This window comes from Medicago sativa, chromosome 5 (assembly GCF_051527215.1).
Source record: "Medicago sativa cultivar Bolivia chromosome 5, Bolivia_mono, whole genome shotgun sequence".
Taxonomy (NCBI): Eukaryota; Viridiplantae; Streptophyta; class Magnoliopsida; order Fabales; family Fabaceae; genus Medicago; species Medicago sativa.
The window spans coordinates 52,287,094-52,299,139 of NC_140753.1; the positions used below are offsets into that span (position 1 = coordinate 52,287,094).

At 34.3% G+C, this 12,046-nt stretch overlaps 1 protein-coding gene and 1 long non-coding RNA gene across 2 annotated transcripts; both read right to left on the reverse strand.

Moving 5' to 3' along the window:
- Window positions 1–1,685: 1,685 nt before the first annotated feature.
- LOC146922892 (transcription initiation factor IIA subunit 2-like) lies at window positions 1,686–5,376 on the reverse strand. Its single transcript, XM_085715681.1, has 4 exons — window positions 5,251–5,376; window positions 4,959–5,099; window positions 4,646–4,696; window positions 1,686–2,100 (listed from the first exon to the last, which is right to left on the reverse strand). The coding sequence occupies exons 2-4, from the start codon at window positions 5,085–5,087 to the stop codon at window positions 1,960–1,962; spliced, it is 321 nt and encodes a 106-aa protein (XP_085571807.1). The 5' UTR covers window positions 5,088–5,099; window positions 5,251–5,376; the 3' UTR covers window positions 1,686–1,959.
- Window positions 5,377–8,260: 2,884 nt separating this feature from the next.
- Window positions 8,261–8,868, reverse strand: LOC146922893 (uncharacterized). Its single transcript, XR_015012633.1, has 2 exons — window positions 8,678–8,868; window positions 8,261–8,570 (listed from the first exon to the last, which is right to left on the reverse strand). It is a non-coding gene; the product is annotated as an uncharacterized LOC146922893 (long non-coding RNA).
- Window positions 8,869–12,046: the final 3,178 nt, after the last annotated feature.

The window sequence follows — 12,046 nt, forward strand, 5'->3', positions numbered from 1 at the left end:
TTCTTATCCAATGCAGAGATGAAATATCAATGCTGACTAAGATCCAAGTAAGGTAAGTGAAATGAACAAAAATGATATGAATCCAGTACACCAATGATTTTGATTGTCAACTTGAGCGTATCTTTGCTTGATTAGACACGTGGGACCATCCTCGTCAGCTCTTAATCATCCATATCTCCACTCCAATTTATTTCCACCAACATTTAATTGGTAACAATAATAATGTTACTCCTTATGGCACAACATTAATTTAATTTAATTTAATTGATTGAGATTATGAGTAAATTTTGATGTTCCCCTTCCACCCAATTTGTCTTTTTCTTTTGGGTAAAATTCCCCTTCTCGATTCTTCTTTGGGATTTCTCCCACTTCGCTTGACTTTTATTTTCTTTTTTCAAATTTTGTTAGTCAAGTGATGGGGCTGTACATATGGTATCTAAATAATGAAGTGTTTATGTATATGTCGACTTTGTCCATGTCAGCAACACTTATTTTGACACATTCTATCGAATACTTGCTTTCTTATTGAGTGAAATACGTGTGATTTTTATGTGTTAAAAAGAATGTGTTAGAATCAGTGTTGTTAGCATTATTATAAAATTAAAGGGGACTAACATTTTTAGAAGAGAGGTAAAGATAGAACGTCAAACGTGTTATTTTGAAATTAGGGGGACAAAATTATAGAAGTTAGAGCATAAAAAATATAATTGAGCATACAATAAACTAACTAAATGGGCTTTTTTTTTTTTAGTTATTTATCATACGTGTTACTTGAATTTTTCCAATACACCACTAAACTTGGAGCCTATATATAAATGGTGAGTAGCTCGTATGATACACTCTCATATCATATGAGATAAAATAATCGATCGCACATTCATCCTTATCTTTTAACTAATTGGCTCTAAAGAGATATTTTGTAACTAACTGAAAAATAACAAACAGTTATTAACGTGTGTATGATTATTGAAATAGATTTGTTCACGTAAGAACTATAAACCATACCTTTCTTCTTTACCAGTAAAATATCTAACCTTTTAAAAAAGAAATCTATACTAATGGGGATATAAATAGGTTTTATTTAATAACTTATTTCATTATTAATTTAAAGATCAACTATATCGATACATGCCGAATATTAAACTGACACATATACTGTAAAATTCTTCCAAACATAAATAAGGGGAATTAGTCACTTTACTCCCTGAATGGGAAATGAGTAGTCACTTTACTCCCTGAATGCAGAGAAATTGCAAAACAGTCCTTGAATGTAGACTATGTTAGTCAATTTCAGGGACTGAAGTGACTACGGAGTCTACATTCAGGGACTAAATTGAATAACGGAGTCTGCATTTAGAGACTAAATTGACTAACATAGTCTACATTCAGGGACTATTTTGCAATTTATCTGCATTCAGGGACTAAAGTGACGACTCATTTTTTATTCAGGGACTAAAGTGACTAATATCCCCGTAAATAACTTCAATCCTATAACATTTACTCCCCTGTTCTTTTTTACTTGTCTTTCTAAGATTTTTTTTAAGAAACCTGCCTTTCGAAGATTGTTTACACAAACAAATGAGATCTAAGTAATTAGAGAGCAAAAAATTCTACAAAATCGACAAGTAAAAAGGAATCGAGGTAGTAATAGCTTAACTTTGAGGGTAGCTAGTTTCAAACCATAGTTTTCCCGAGATAAATAAACAAGTTTGTTTCCTGGCTCATGGAAGAACAGAACATAGTACGGTTAAACGATTCATCCAATTCCCATGTGATATTATCAAAATAACATTAATTATCTAATGCCATGGAGATAAAAGGCCTTTTAAATCTATCATAACAGTGTATATACTAGTTCCTGCAAGAAATTAAGGCCATTCATCACTATGGTCTAGCCATCATAGTACCAGCAGATGATGACAATGCTCCTCATTGATCATGTAACATCAATTAAGCATATTATTGACCGAGCAACTTTGAGTCACATGCCACAATTTTAACCCTTCCAACATTCTCCTGCTTGTCTTCACTCTTAAACAAAGCATCTTGTAAGATGAAGGTCCAGACATTGTCACAAAATCTGTATGTATGAAGATGTCCCTATGGTTCAAAAGTGAAAATAAGAAGAAAAGTCAGGGAAAGAAAAAGGGAAATAATTACATTAATTAATTATTTAAGACTTGAGCTTCAGCAAAAATTCATGAATTCCAAATGTAAATCATATATATATATGGAGTATCGAACATAAAAAGATGTTTTGAGGTGTTGGATGACAAGAGCTGCCAAACACACTGGCAACTTGAAATGGCACCCATATGCAAAATAATATTTCATATTCTATGAAACAAGTTACAGTGACATTTCGACTTGCATTCAAATTCATAAGCATTCCCACAATATAATGAACAGTGGTGCAAAATCATAGAACTCCGTTCATAAAATTATCTGGTAATCTTAAACTGTGTTGATTAACATAGGGAACGATTAATATAGTATTCAATGATTATGCAATACAGGTAACATTTCATCAAAAGCCCCAAAGATTCAGGTTAACTCCATTATGTTGAAATTCTGCTATGGTCCTCAGAAACTATATAAGAAACTTAAATCTTAGAAAATTCAAAGCTCAGCTAAAGAATTTTTTATGAGACAAACCTTTCTTTATTCTTTAGAGGTATGACAATAATATCAACTTATGAAGATAAAACTATTATGTAGTCTGAGTCGGCTAATAAAAAGTTTTCCATTCTCTGTTCCATATATAGATTCATCATGAGAAAAAATACAAACCCATTTAACCGGACATTTCCACAAAGAAAATTGCTACATAAGCAAACCACAGTTGTCATATACCACATGAGACATGCAATAAACAAACCACATTTAGTCTCTGCCTATCCCCCAAAAAAATAGATGAAAACAAAATTAAGAGTGAGAAAGAGTATAGTGGAAAAAGCTACAACAAACTATAATATTCCTAATCAAATAAGTGACGTCAATGGTAGTCATCGTAAGGACTAAAAATTATGGGATCATCATACAACAAATAAGACAAATGAGCAGGCCACACACCAGCCAAATGAACCTCAAGTGTTTAGAGCTATAAAATTAAGTAATAAGGTACTTGTGGATGGATAGTCATGCGAACAAATTCCATTTGAATGTCGTGTGTTATATTGATAGTTTCGCAAATATGAAGACAGGTGTTTTGTTTTTCAGTAAAAAATGACAGTATGCATGATTGAACCATAAACTAAACTTTGAACAAACATATTTTTCCACTCAGAAGTCATGAAAATAACGAAGAAAAGAATGTAAATAGAGAATATAAAAGAGGCGTGTTACGGGAGAGGGTATCTTTAAGCATAAGAAATTTATATATTTCAACAAAAAGTTACATGAGGAATGCTAGCTGCAATCGCTTTCCCACTCTCTCTTGGACACTCTTCCAATTACAGAGCCACGTCACCCACTTTCATAGACATTGTACTTGGCAACTAGCTCAGCCTTTTTCCCTTATCTCTCAAACTGCAAATTACCACCGCCACCAATAATCCCTCAACCTCACCCATAAATTTCCCCACGCTGTGTTCATTATATTTTTTTGATGTAGCATCCAAATTGAATTTTTCAGTTTAAGATGTTATATTGTTTTCTACTAACAGAAGATCTTATAAAATCTTCAATTTAATTTGAAAAAAACTTAAATAAATAAAAATAATATGTTTTAACAAAGCTAGTAACAGAAGCACCTGAGAAATCATATATCACCGTCACAATCAAACCATATCTATGTTCTGTTACACTTTGTAAGCCACAGTTTCACTACCATCCTTTACCTTTTCTAATAATCTATTTCATTTAAAATGATCAAGCCAGAAATTAATGCTTCATTTATTTTCTAACATAAAAAATTATAAGATTCACAGGGAGTAGCTAACAAGCAAGCTTATAACAGCAGCAAACATGATTTTACCACTAAATTGCATAAACCTACAACCAGGGAAGGAAACTATGCTCCAAAACTTGCTTCCAGCTTGGTTCATCAACAACTATGTGAAGATTACACATCTGATTCTATTTATAATGATTTGTTGACTTGGTTTGTGTGTTTGTTTATGGTTTATCAGCTTGGTGTTCTAAGCAGTAGACACTTCAGTGACAAATCACAGCGAAAATTTCTTTACAGGATACTGTAAAGAGAAGCTGAGTACTAGAAATCTGTAAAGACAGGGACGAGATAACGTGTTTTAGGCATTCAACAGAAAGTGATGTTTACGAAACGGCCAATAACAAAACTTTTCAAGCAATTCATGGCCGGAGCAAGGAGAGGTTGGAATGTTTGTGAATAAGTAATTAGAGGATTGACATAAGAACATGCGTATGCTCTTAAGCGCTGAGGGCAAGCACAATTGCAGAATCGTGCACCAACCCAAAATGTATACTACAACATTCAGTTACGCTCCAAATATCTAGAGCTCATAACAAGTCACTTCTAATCTTAACTACAACCAACAAAACATCAAACAACCCTAAGCATATATCCTAATAACAACCATCATTCCACACAATTTTTTTAACACCTTACACTATGTAACAAAAGATGTAACAAAAGATAAGCATCAAAGAAAACAAGCGACGTTACCTTGATAGAAACCTTGCTCTTAACTTTCGTCTCCAGAGCCTCAGTCATAGACTACAAAATCCACATGCAATTCAAATCAATAATAAGATACAAATAAATAATGGCAAACACTCTGGTCACCTAGTGTTTTGTTAGGTATGCACCTATCATTCATTTAATATTACTCACTCCGGTCATATATATATAAGATAAAGTTGGATCAATGAAAATTGATGTATATGGTTCAAAATTTAGACCATAAAGAGAATTTTTCATAGATGACACCAATATTAGATCAGATCCAAAAACCAAAATCCTAGTGTCTGAAACCAACCTTATCAAACTGAACGAGAATCTTAATGGCATGTTCAGGACTAAGAGTTCCATTCTGAACCATATCATCCAAAGTATCTGTCAAGCACTGTCCGATCGTCGACCTACGATAAAGTTCGAACGTCGCCATGAAAAATGCGATCTACATTGAAAAAATTAAGATTATAATAACATTGTTGATAACCGAAACAGAAAATAATCCAGAAAAATTGAAAGATAATGATAATAATCAATAATGATGATGATTATGATGAAAAATTGAAGAAGATTAAGGAATTGAAATAGGTAATTACGAATTTGAGAGAAAAAATTGGAGTAGCGTTGTTGTTGTTGTTCTGCGAGTTAAGGTTGATGTGGTCGATAGAATTTTGCGAGCGAAGAAAATTGGGGCCTTATATACCCTAGAATTTGGAGTTGAGGGTATATATAGAGGAAGCTTGGAGAACAGATTGTAATTACCATCGTATCCTCATAAACGTTTGTAAAGCCCAGCCCACAAATACGTTGAAGTTGAATTTATAGGATTAATTACTTTCAGCCCCCCCCCCCCCCCCCCCCCCCCAAAAAAAAAAAAAATTCCATAGAAAATTTCTGAAGGAACTTTAATTTTAACCGAGGATGTGGTTGCCTTAGCTAAACTATGAGTGACTTCATTTTTTGTCTTCTAACAAACTCTAACCTTCAACCGACAACTCTTAAACAAAAATTAGTTTTCGACAAGCCCCAATCAGCATCAAACAAAAAGATAAAAAAACTAAAGCTCCCGCATATGCAGGGTCCGGAGAAGGGGTCCCACCATTTGGTGTATTATACGCTGCCTTACCCTGTTTTTACACAAGAGACTGTTTCCAGGACTTGAACCCCTGACCTTTTGGTCACATGACAACAACTTTATCAATTGCGCCAAGGTTACCCCTCATCAAACAAAAAGATAGAAGAAAAGAAAAAGTTACAAAAATGAAACAAGTTTATAATGTTCATAAAAAATATTGAATATTGTCAATGTATACATTATACTCACTCACAATACCTTTGTATATGGTTAATGTTTTTATATATATTTTCATTAACCTTTTTTTGTTAAAAAGAGGGAAATAGCCCAATTTTTTCCATTAACATTGATATACACATCCACTAATTAAAAATACAAAATCCTCTCATAGATGTCACACAACATTAACAACTCATTTACATAGACCTTGCCTCGTTTTTTCATCTCCTTCTCGTGTGCCTTTGCTACCTTTTGTAATATACATCAATAACAACATCTTCAATGAGAGTATCATAGAGTTTTATAAGTGGATGAACCCGTATCTTAATTTTTCAGTCTATTTGGTGAACTCGATATGGCAATGTGGATAGGATAGAAATTGTAAAAGTATCTTAAATAATATACAATATCACAACAATTAATCATTATTTGAATTTGAGACAACATTGAATAGAAATAAAAAAAGGGAATGTTATCGAGTGTCTCCGGAGCACTTTTTAAGGACCACAAATAATAAGTATTTATGAAAATGCATGTAATTAATGCATTGAAAATCGAAATATTTGACTTTTTAAAAGAATAATTACTTATTTTAGCATGTTAAAGAGTGCCCCGAGGACACTCGTTAACACTCGTTAACAAGACCCAATAAAAATTATAAAATATGGGCGGCTTAAGAATTGCATAATTTTCTACCGTAGCAAAATTTGTATAAGTTACACAAGTATAATGTGGCATTGTGAGACTACCTATCAGTAGTCTATGGAACTCAATGAATTTCTTAAATAATAACCATTGCAGATGCTCTAAGAGTTTTCTATCATGTAAACCCCATTCTCAAATAATTTGTATAAGTTACATAAGTAAAATGTGGCATTGTGAGACTACCTATCAGTAGTCTATGGAACTCAATGAATTTCTTAAATAATAACCATTGCAGATGCTCTGATAGTTTTCTATCATTTAAAACCCATTCTCAAATAAGTTCAGGGTCACCACATTATTTTTAATAAAAAAAGTGGTGCTAGTCATGAAGTAGCTTATGGATTCAGCTCCAAGCTTGTTCTTAGTCGCAAACCATCTTGCATTTGTTGGTTTGCTTCTTTAATCACGGAAGTCGTCGTTGATCGTGAAAATCTTGGTTTGTGCCATGCTTGAACCTGGGGAGGATAAGGATGAAGACAGTTGGAAGATCGTGAATTTTTCACAAGTTATCCGTGATGATGACAACGTTGATTACATGTTTAGGTTAATGGTTGAAAATAACATTTTAGAAATTTATGTCTGATCCATTGAAGTCTAATAGTGTAATGTGTTCGGCTTTGTGTTTGTAATGTTGCATTTTAATGAATTTGTGGATTATGTATTTAACGATGAATTTGTGTAATTTGGATCGTTTATGCGTGATTAAGTGATTATGTGTGATTAACGACGAATTTGTGTAATTTGGATCGATTGTGTATGATTAAGTTATTATGCATGATTAACGACAAATTTGTGTAATTTAGATCGTTTATGTGTGATTGTGTGATTATTGACGAATTTGTGTAATTTGGATCGATTATGTGTGATAATGTTGTTGAAATGATGTAATTTGGATCAACTATGAGGGTGTATTGATTACAGGTCATTAGTGGCTTGGTTGATGACATTCAATGTTGTTTTGCGGCTATACCAGAAGTCAGCGTGAGTTATTAACTCACGTTGACCAATAGTGAGTGTGAGTTAACTCACGTTGGTATAAGGCGAACATGACTTAAGTCACGTGGGTGTATTTTCGTTAGTTTGTATGGGAGTGAGCAATTTTGTATGGGAGAAGAGCAATTTTCAACATCCTGGGGTTTACTCTTTAGGCATATAGCAACTTGCATATATCAATTGCTCACATGCAACAACTAAACAACAATTAACTACCGTTTGCTTGCCTGTTAAACAATAGTTAATTATTGTTCGACATTTTTGAAATCGATTAAATCACTTTTTAAATCATCTATTCGATTTACAAATTCCTCAAACGGTAGTTAATTGCTATTGCAGGTATTCTCAGTAATTTGAGATGTCTGTGAGCAATTGCTAGATGCTTAAAAGCATCTTCCAGACACCTTAAGTCTTCTAACATTCTCTTTTTGTTAGTTTATTTATCTATAAAAGAAGGACAATGATACAAGTTTAGTATTTTCATATTGTTGTCTTTGTTAGTAACAGTTATTTTCTTACAATTTTTTTCTAACTTAATTATTGCATATATATTGATAAGTGGTTGAGTTGGAAAGAAAATGTGATATATCTAAATTAGAGACCATGACGATACATACAAAATTAAAAGAGAAGGTTCTTTTAATCATAATATTCTTTTGTGTCTTGTTTCATTTTATTAACAACATCTTATAGTACTAAGCCACAATTACAATGTTTGTGAAATTACGAAGAAAATAAATAAATTAAAAATACAATTATTGGGAGCGAGCAAAATACTAAACAACAACTTTTGAATATTCTAGGATAAGTTATAATGCATAGATTTTGAGAACTCATATATACATCGATTTTTTTCACAAATCAATCTATACATTTTTGATTGACTATTTAGACAATCAGCATTGGTCGAGCATTCAATATGCTCTGTAACAAAGAAATTGAATAAAATAATATTAATAAAAGAAGATAAAATATAGTCTAAAAAAAACAAAGTAAAGAAGGAAATTTGGAAAGTATAAAAAATAGCTTACTGGGAGTGGTATCATTCTTTGCAACAAGAAATAGAGAAAAAAATAAAATCATAACATACACAAATTTGAGAGTTTTAGTCATATTTTTCTCTCTTTACATGATACGAGTAGAGTATGATTTGATCACTTTATAGTGTGTAGAAAACATATTGTTCTAAAACAATTCAATATTTTCTAGCGCTTAAGGAATTGTAAAACACATTCGCTAAAATTAGAATTATTATTATTAAATGTCTCTTCAGCATAATTATTATTATTAAATGTCTCTTCAGCATACTTACTAAAGGGGTAACGTAAAAAGAACTTGCCAATCATTATAATTCATTCTTTTATAATTAACTCTTCAACCTTTGATAAAATAAAAGAGATATTTTTTTTTTTAAATATAGTTGAAACATAGCAAAGTTTTTTTTTTTTTTTTGACAGAAAGAAACTTATAGCTTTTCATTATTAATCAAAGTAGAAATACAATGTGGAATGTTAAGATGAAAGTGGAGACTAGTGTGGTGTAGTGCTTCCTTAGCTAAACTATGAGCAACACCATTGGCTTGTCTCCTAATGAACTTCAGATCAGAGTTCACTAAATCGGTACTCAACAAGTGTCTACAATCATTGATTATTGCCATGAAATCAGAGACACCCTCCATGCCATATATGCTATCAGCCACAACTTTTGAGTCTGTTTCGAAATCCATATGCACCATGTTTAGCTCTTTTACCCACTTCAATGCAGCTAAAAGACCCATAGCCTCCCCCATATCGACATCAAGTAGAGGGGTAGTCCAAGCAGTTCTCGCTATCATAAAATTTCCTTCGGCATCTCGAATACAAGCTCTAAATCCAACTTTGTTAAGGGTAGTGGAAAAGGATGCATCAACATTACACTTGAACCTCCCTGGACTCGGTTTTTCCCAAGTGTCAATCACACCATGTGTGTTTCTGTTGGTGTTCCGATTCCTCACTTCTTGAGCATTCTTCCAACTGCTCAAAAAATTCCCGGCGCGTTCACCTATTTGTTGAGCCATTTCCGTGACGTTATTCCAAACCTTGTTATTTCTATGTTTCCATAAACTCCATAGAATAACCGCGAACAGCTGTTGTTGGGGAATATCAAGATGCTTGAGCAAATTAAAAATCATATCAGCGCATGAAAATGTGGGTAACCGCACCTGTTGGATTGTATGCCAAAGACCAGCCCGTTGCCAGCACACAACACTCTTGCTGCACTCGAAGAACAGATGTTTAGCATCTTCGTCGCAAATATCACATATAGCGCAGGAGGTAGGACAGTTCACCCCTTTTGTAATGAGGCGCATCCGAGTTGGAAGACAATTTCTACAAACCCGCCATATGAAATTCTTAACCTTTGGTGGGAGTTTAAGATTCCAAATAGAATTCCAATGCCCAGGTAATCTATGTTGCAGCATGACAGTATCGTTATTAACAATACTCCTATAGGCACTATGCACTGAATAAATCCCATTCTTTTCAAAACGCCATGTAGCTTTATCCACACGAACAGAAGGGAGAAGCGGTGTATTTAAAATTTGAGTAGCTGTTCCTGTATCGAAAACATACCGGATGAAATTCTCATTCCATTCCTTCGTGTTTGGCTTGAAAAGGTGAGCAACCGTGAGAGCATCCCACATGACTTGCACTTCCGTTAAAGGTTGGAGACGAAGAGCATCTTGTAACCAAGGTTGGTTCCATACAGATATAGTTTCTCCTATTCCTATACTCCATCTGTGCCCTTGATTAATCACCTCTCTAGCATTCCATAAACTTCTCCATACAAAACTGGGATTATGTCCTATGGAAGCACTAAAGTAATCACTATGTGGATAATATCTAGCTTTGAGTAATCTAGTGATGAGTGAATCAGGATGAGTAACCAGTTTCCAAGCCTGTTTTCCAATCATGGCCAAATTGAAAGCTCGAAGGCTCTTGAAACCCATTCCTCCAAAGACTTTAGGAACTGAGAGACGTTCCCATGACATCCAATGCAAGCCTTTCGAGTTGTTCGAATTGTGACCCCACCAGAATGTATTTAGCATTTTTTCAATTTCACTAATAAAAGTACCTGGCAGTAAGAAAACACTCATAACATACGAAGGTATAGATTGGAGGACTGATTTGATAAGAATCTCTCTTCCTGCTTGAGACAGACATCTGCTACTCCAAGAATTTATCCTATTCCAAATTCGATCTTTCACAAATTTAAAAGTCGCTTTTTTGCTTCTTCCAACCATTGATGGGAGGCCTAGGTATTGGCCTGTACCAAGAACTTGCCTAACTCCAAGCACTTGTGCTATTCTCTCCTTGCAATCTGTGGGCGTGTTCCTGCTACAATACATCTCAGATTTTTGCAGATTAATCGCTTGTCCCGACGCAGCTTTATAAGTGGTTAGAATGTTCTTCATTGCCATAGCTTCCTGCTTACAGGCTCTAAAGAATAGAAAACAGTCATCTGCAAATAACAGATGTGATATTGCGGGAGCTCCTATGCAAATACGCGTACCATTGAGAACACCCCTTCTTTCCGCATCAGAGATAAGTGCAGATAAGCCTTCAGCACATATAATAAAAAGATAGGGCGATAAAGGGTCACCTTGTCGTATTCCTCGACCCGGAACAAAAGGCCCAACCTGAGCACCGTTAACCAACACCGCGTAATCCACAATCTCAACACATAACATAATCCATTGGACCCATCTAAGTGAAAATCCCATCTGAAGCATAACATCCCGAAGATATTCCCAATCTAGTCTATCATATGCCTTGCTAATATCTAATTTGAGGGCTACATCACCTTGTGTTCCTTTTGCTTTAGCTTTCATATAATGAATTACTTCAATGGCCACAATCGCATTATCAAGTATAGAACGACCTGGTACGAAGGCAGATTGAGAAGTAGATATACATTTGTTTAGCACTCCTTTGAGCCTATTTTCCAGAACCTTTGCCACTATTTTATACACCACGTTGCATAGCGCAATGGGGAGCCAATCTTTCATGGATGCTTGAGACTCTCCTTTAGGAATTAGAGCAATATTTGTTGAGTTCAGATGAGGGGGAAACACTCCATTAGCAAGCCATTCACAACCTGCCTGGAAAACTTCTTTGCCACACATGTCCCAGAAATGATGATAGAAACCAGGATTAAAACCATCCGGTCCCGGACATTTATCCGCTTGCATAGAAAACGCAGCCTCTCGAAACTCAGCAATTGTAAAATCTGCTGTTAGTGAAATATTGTCTTCATGATTGATTGAGGTGTGAACCTTTTGAAGTAGCAATAAATGTCACAAGGAAGGGGGGGTTTGAATTGTGACCCTTTAAAATTATTCCTGAAACTTCAATTTAGGTTGT

Bases quoted from the DNA above. Each gene is read 5' to 3' on its own strand.
- LOC146922892 (XM_085715681.1), bottom strand. From the start codon at position 5,087: ATGGCGACGTTCGAACTTTATCGTAGGTCGACGATCGGACAGTGCTTG. The intron at 4,697-4,958 runs GTTGGTTTCAGA...TGGATTTTGTAG, and splicing joins TTCTCGTTCAGTTTGATAAG to TCTATGACTGAGGCTCTGGA. The intron at 2,101-4,645 runs GTAACGTCGCTT...TTTGAACCATAG, and splicing joins AGAGCAAGGTTTCTATCAAG to GGACATCTTCATACATACAG.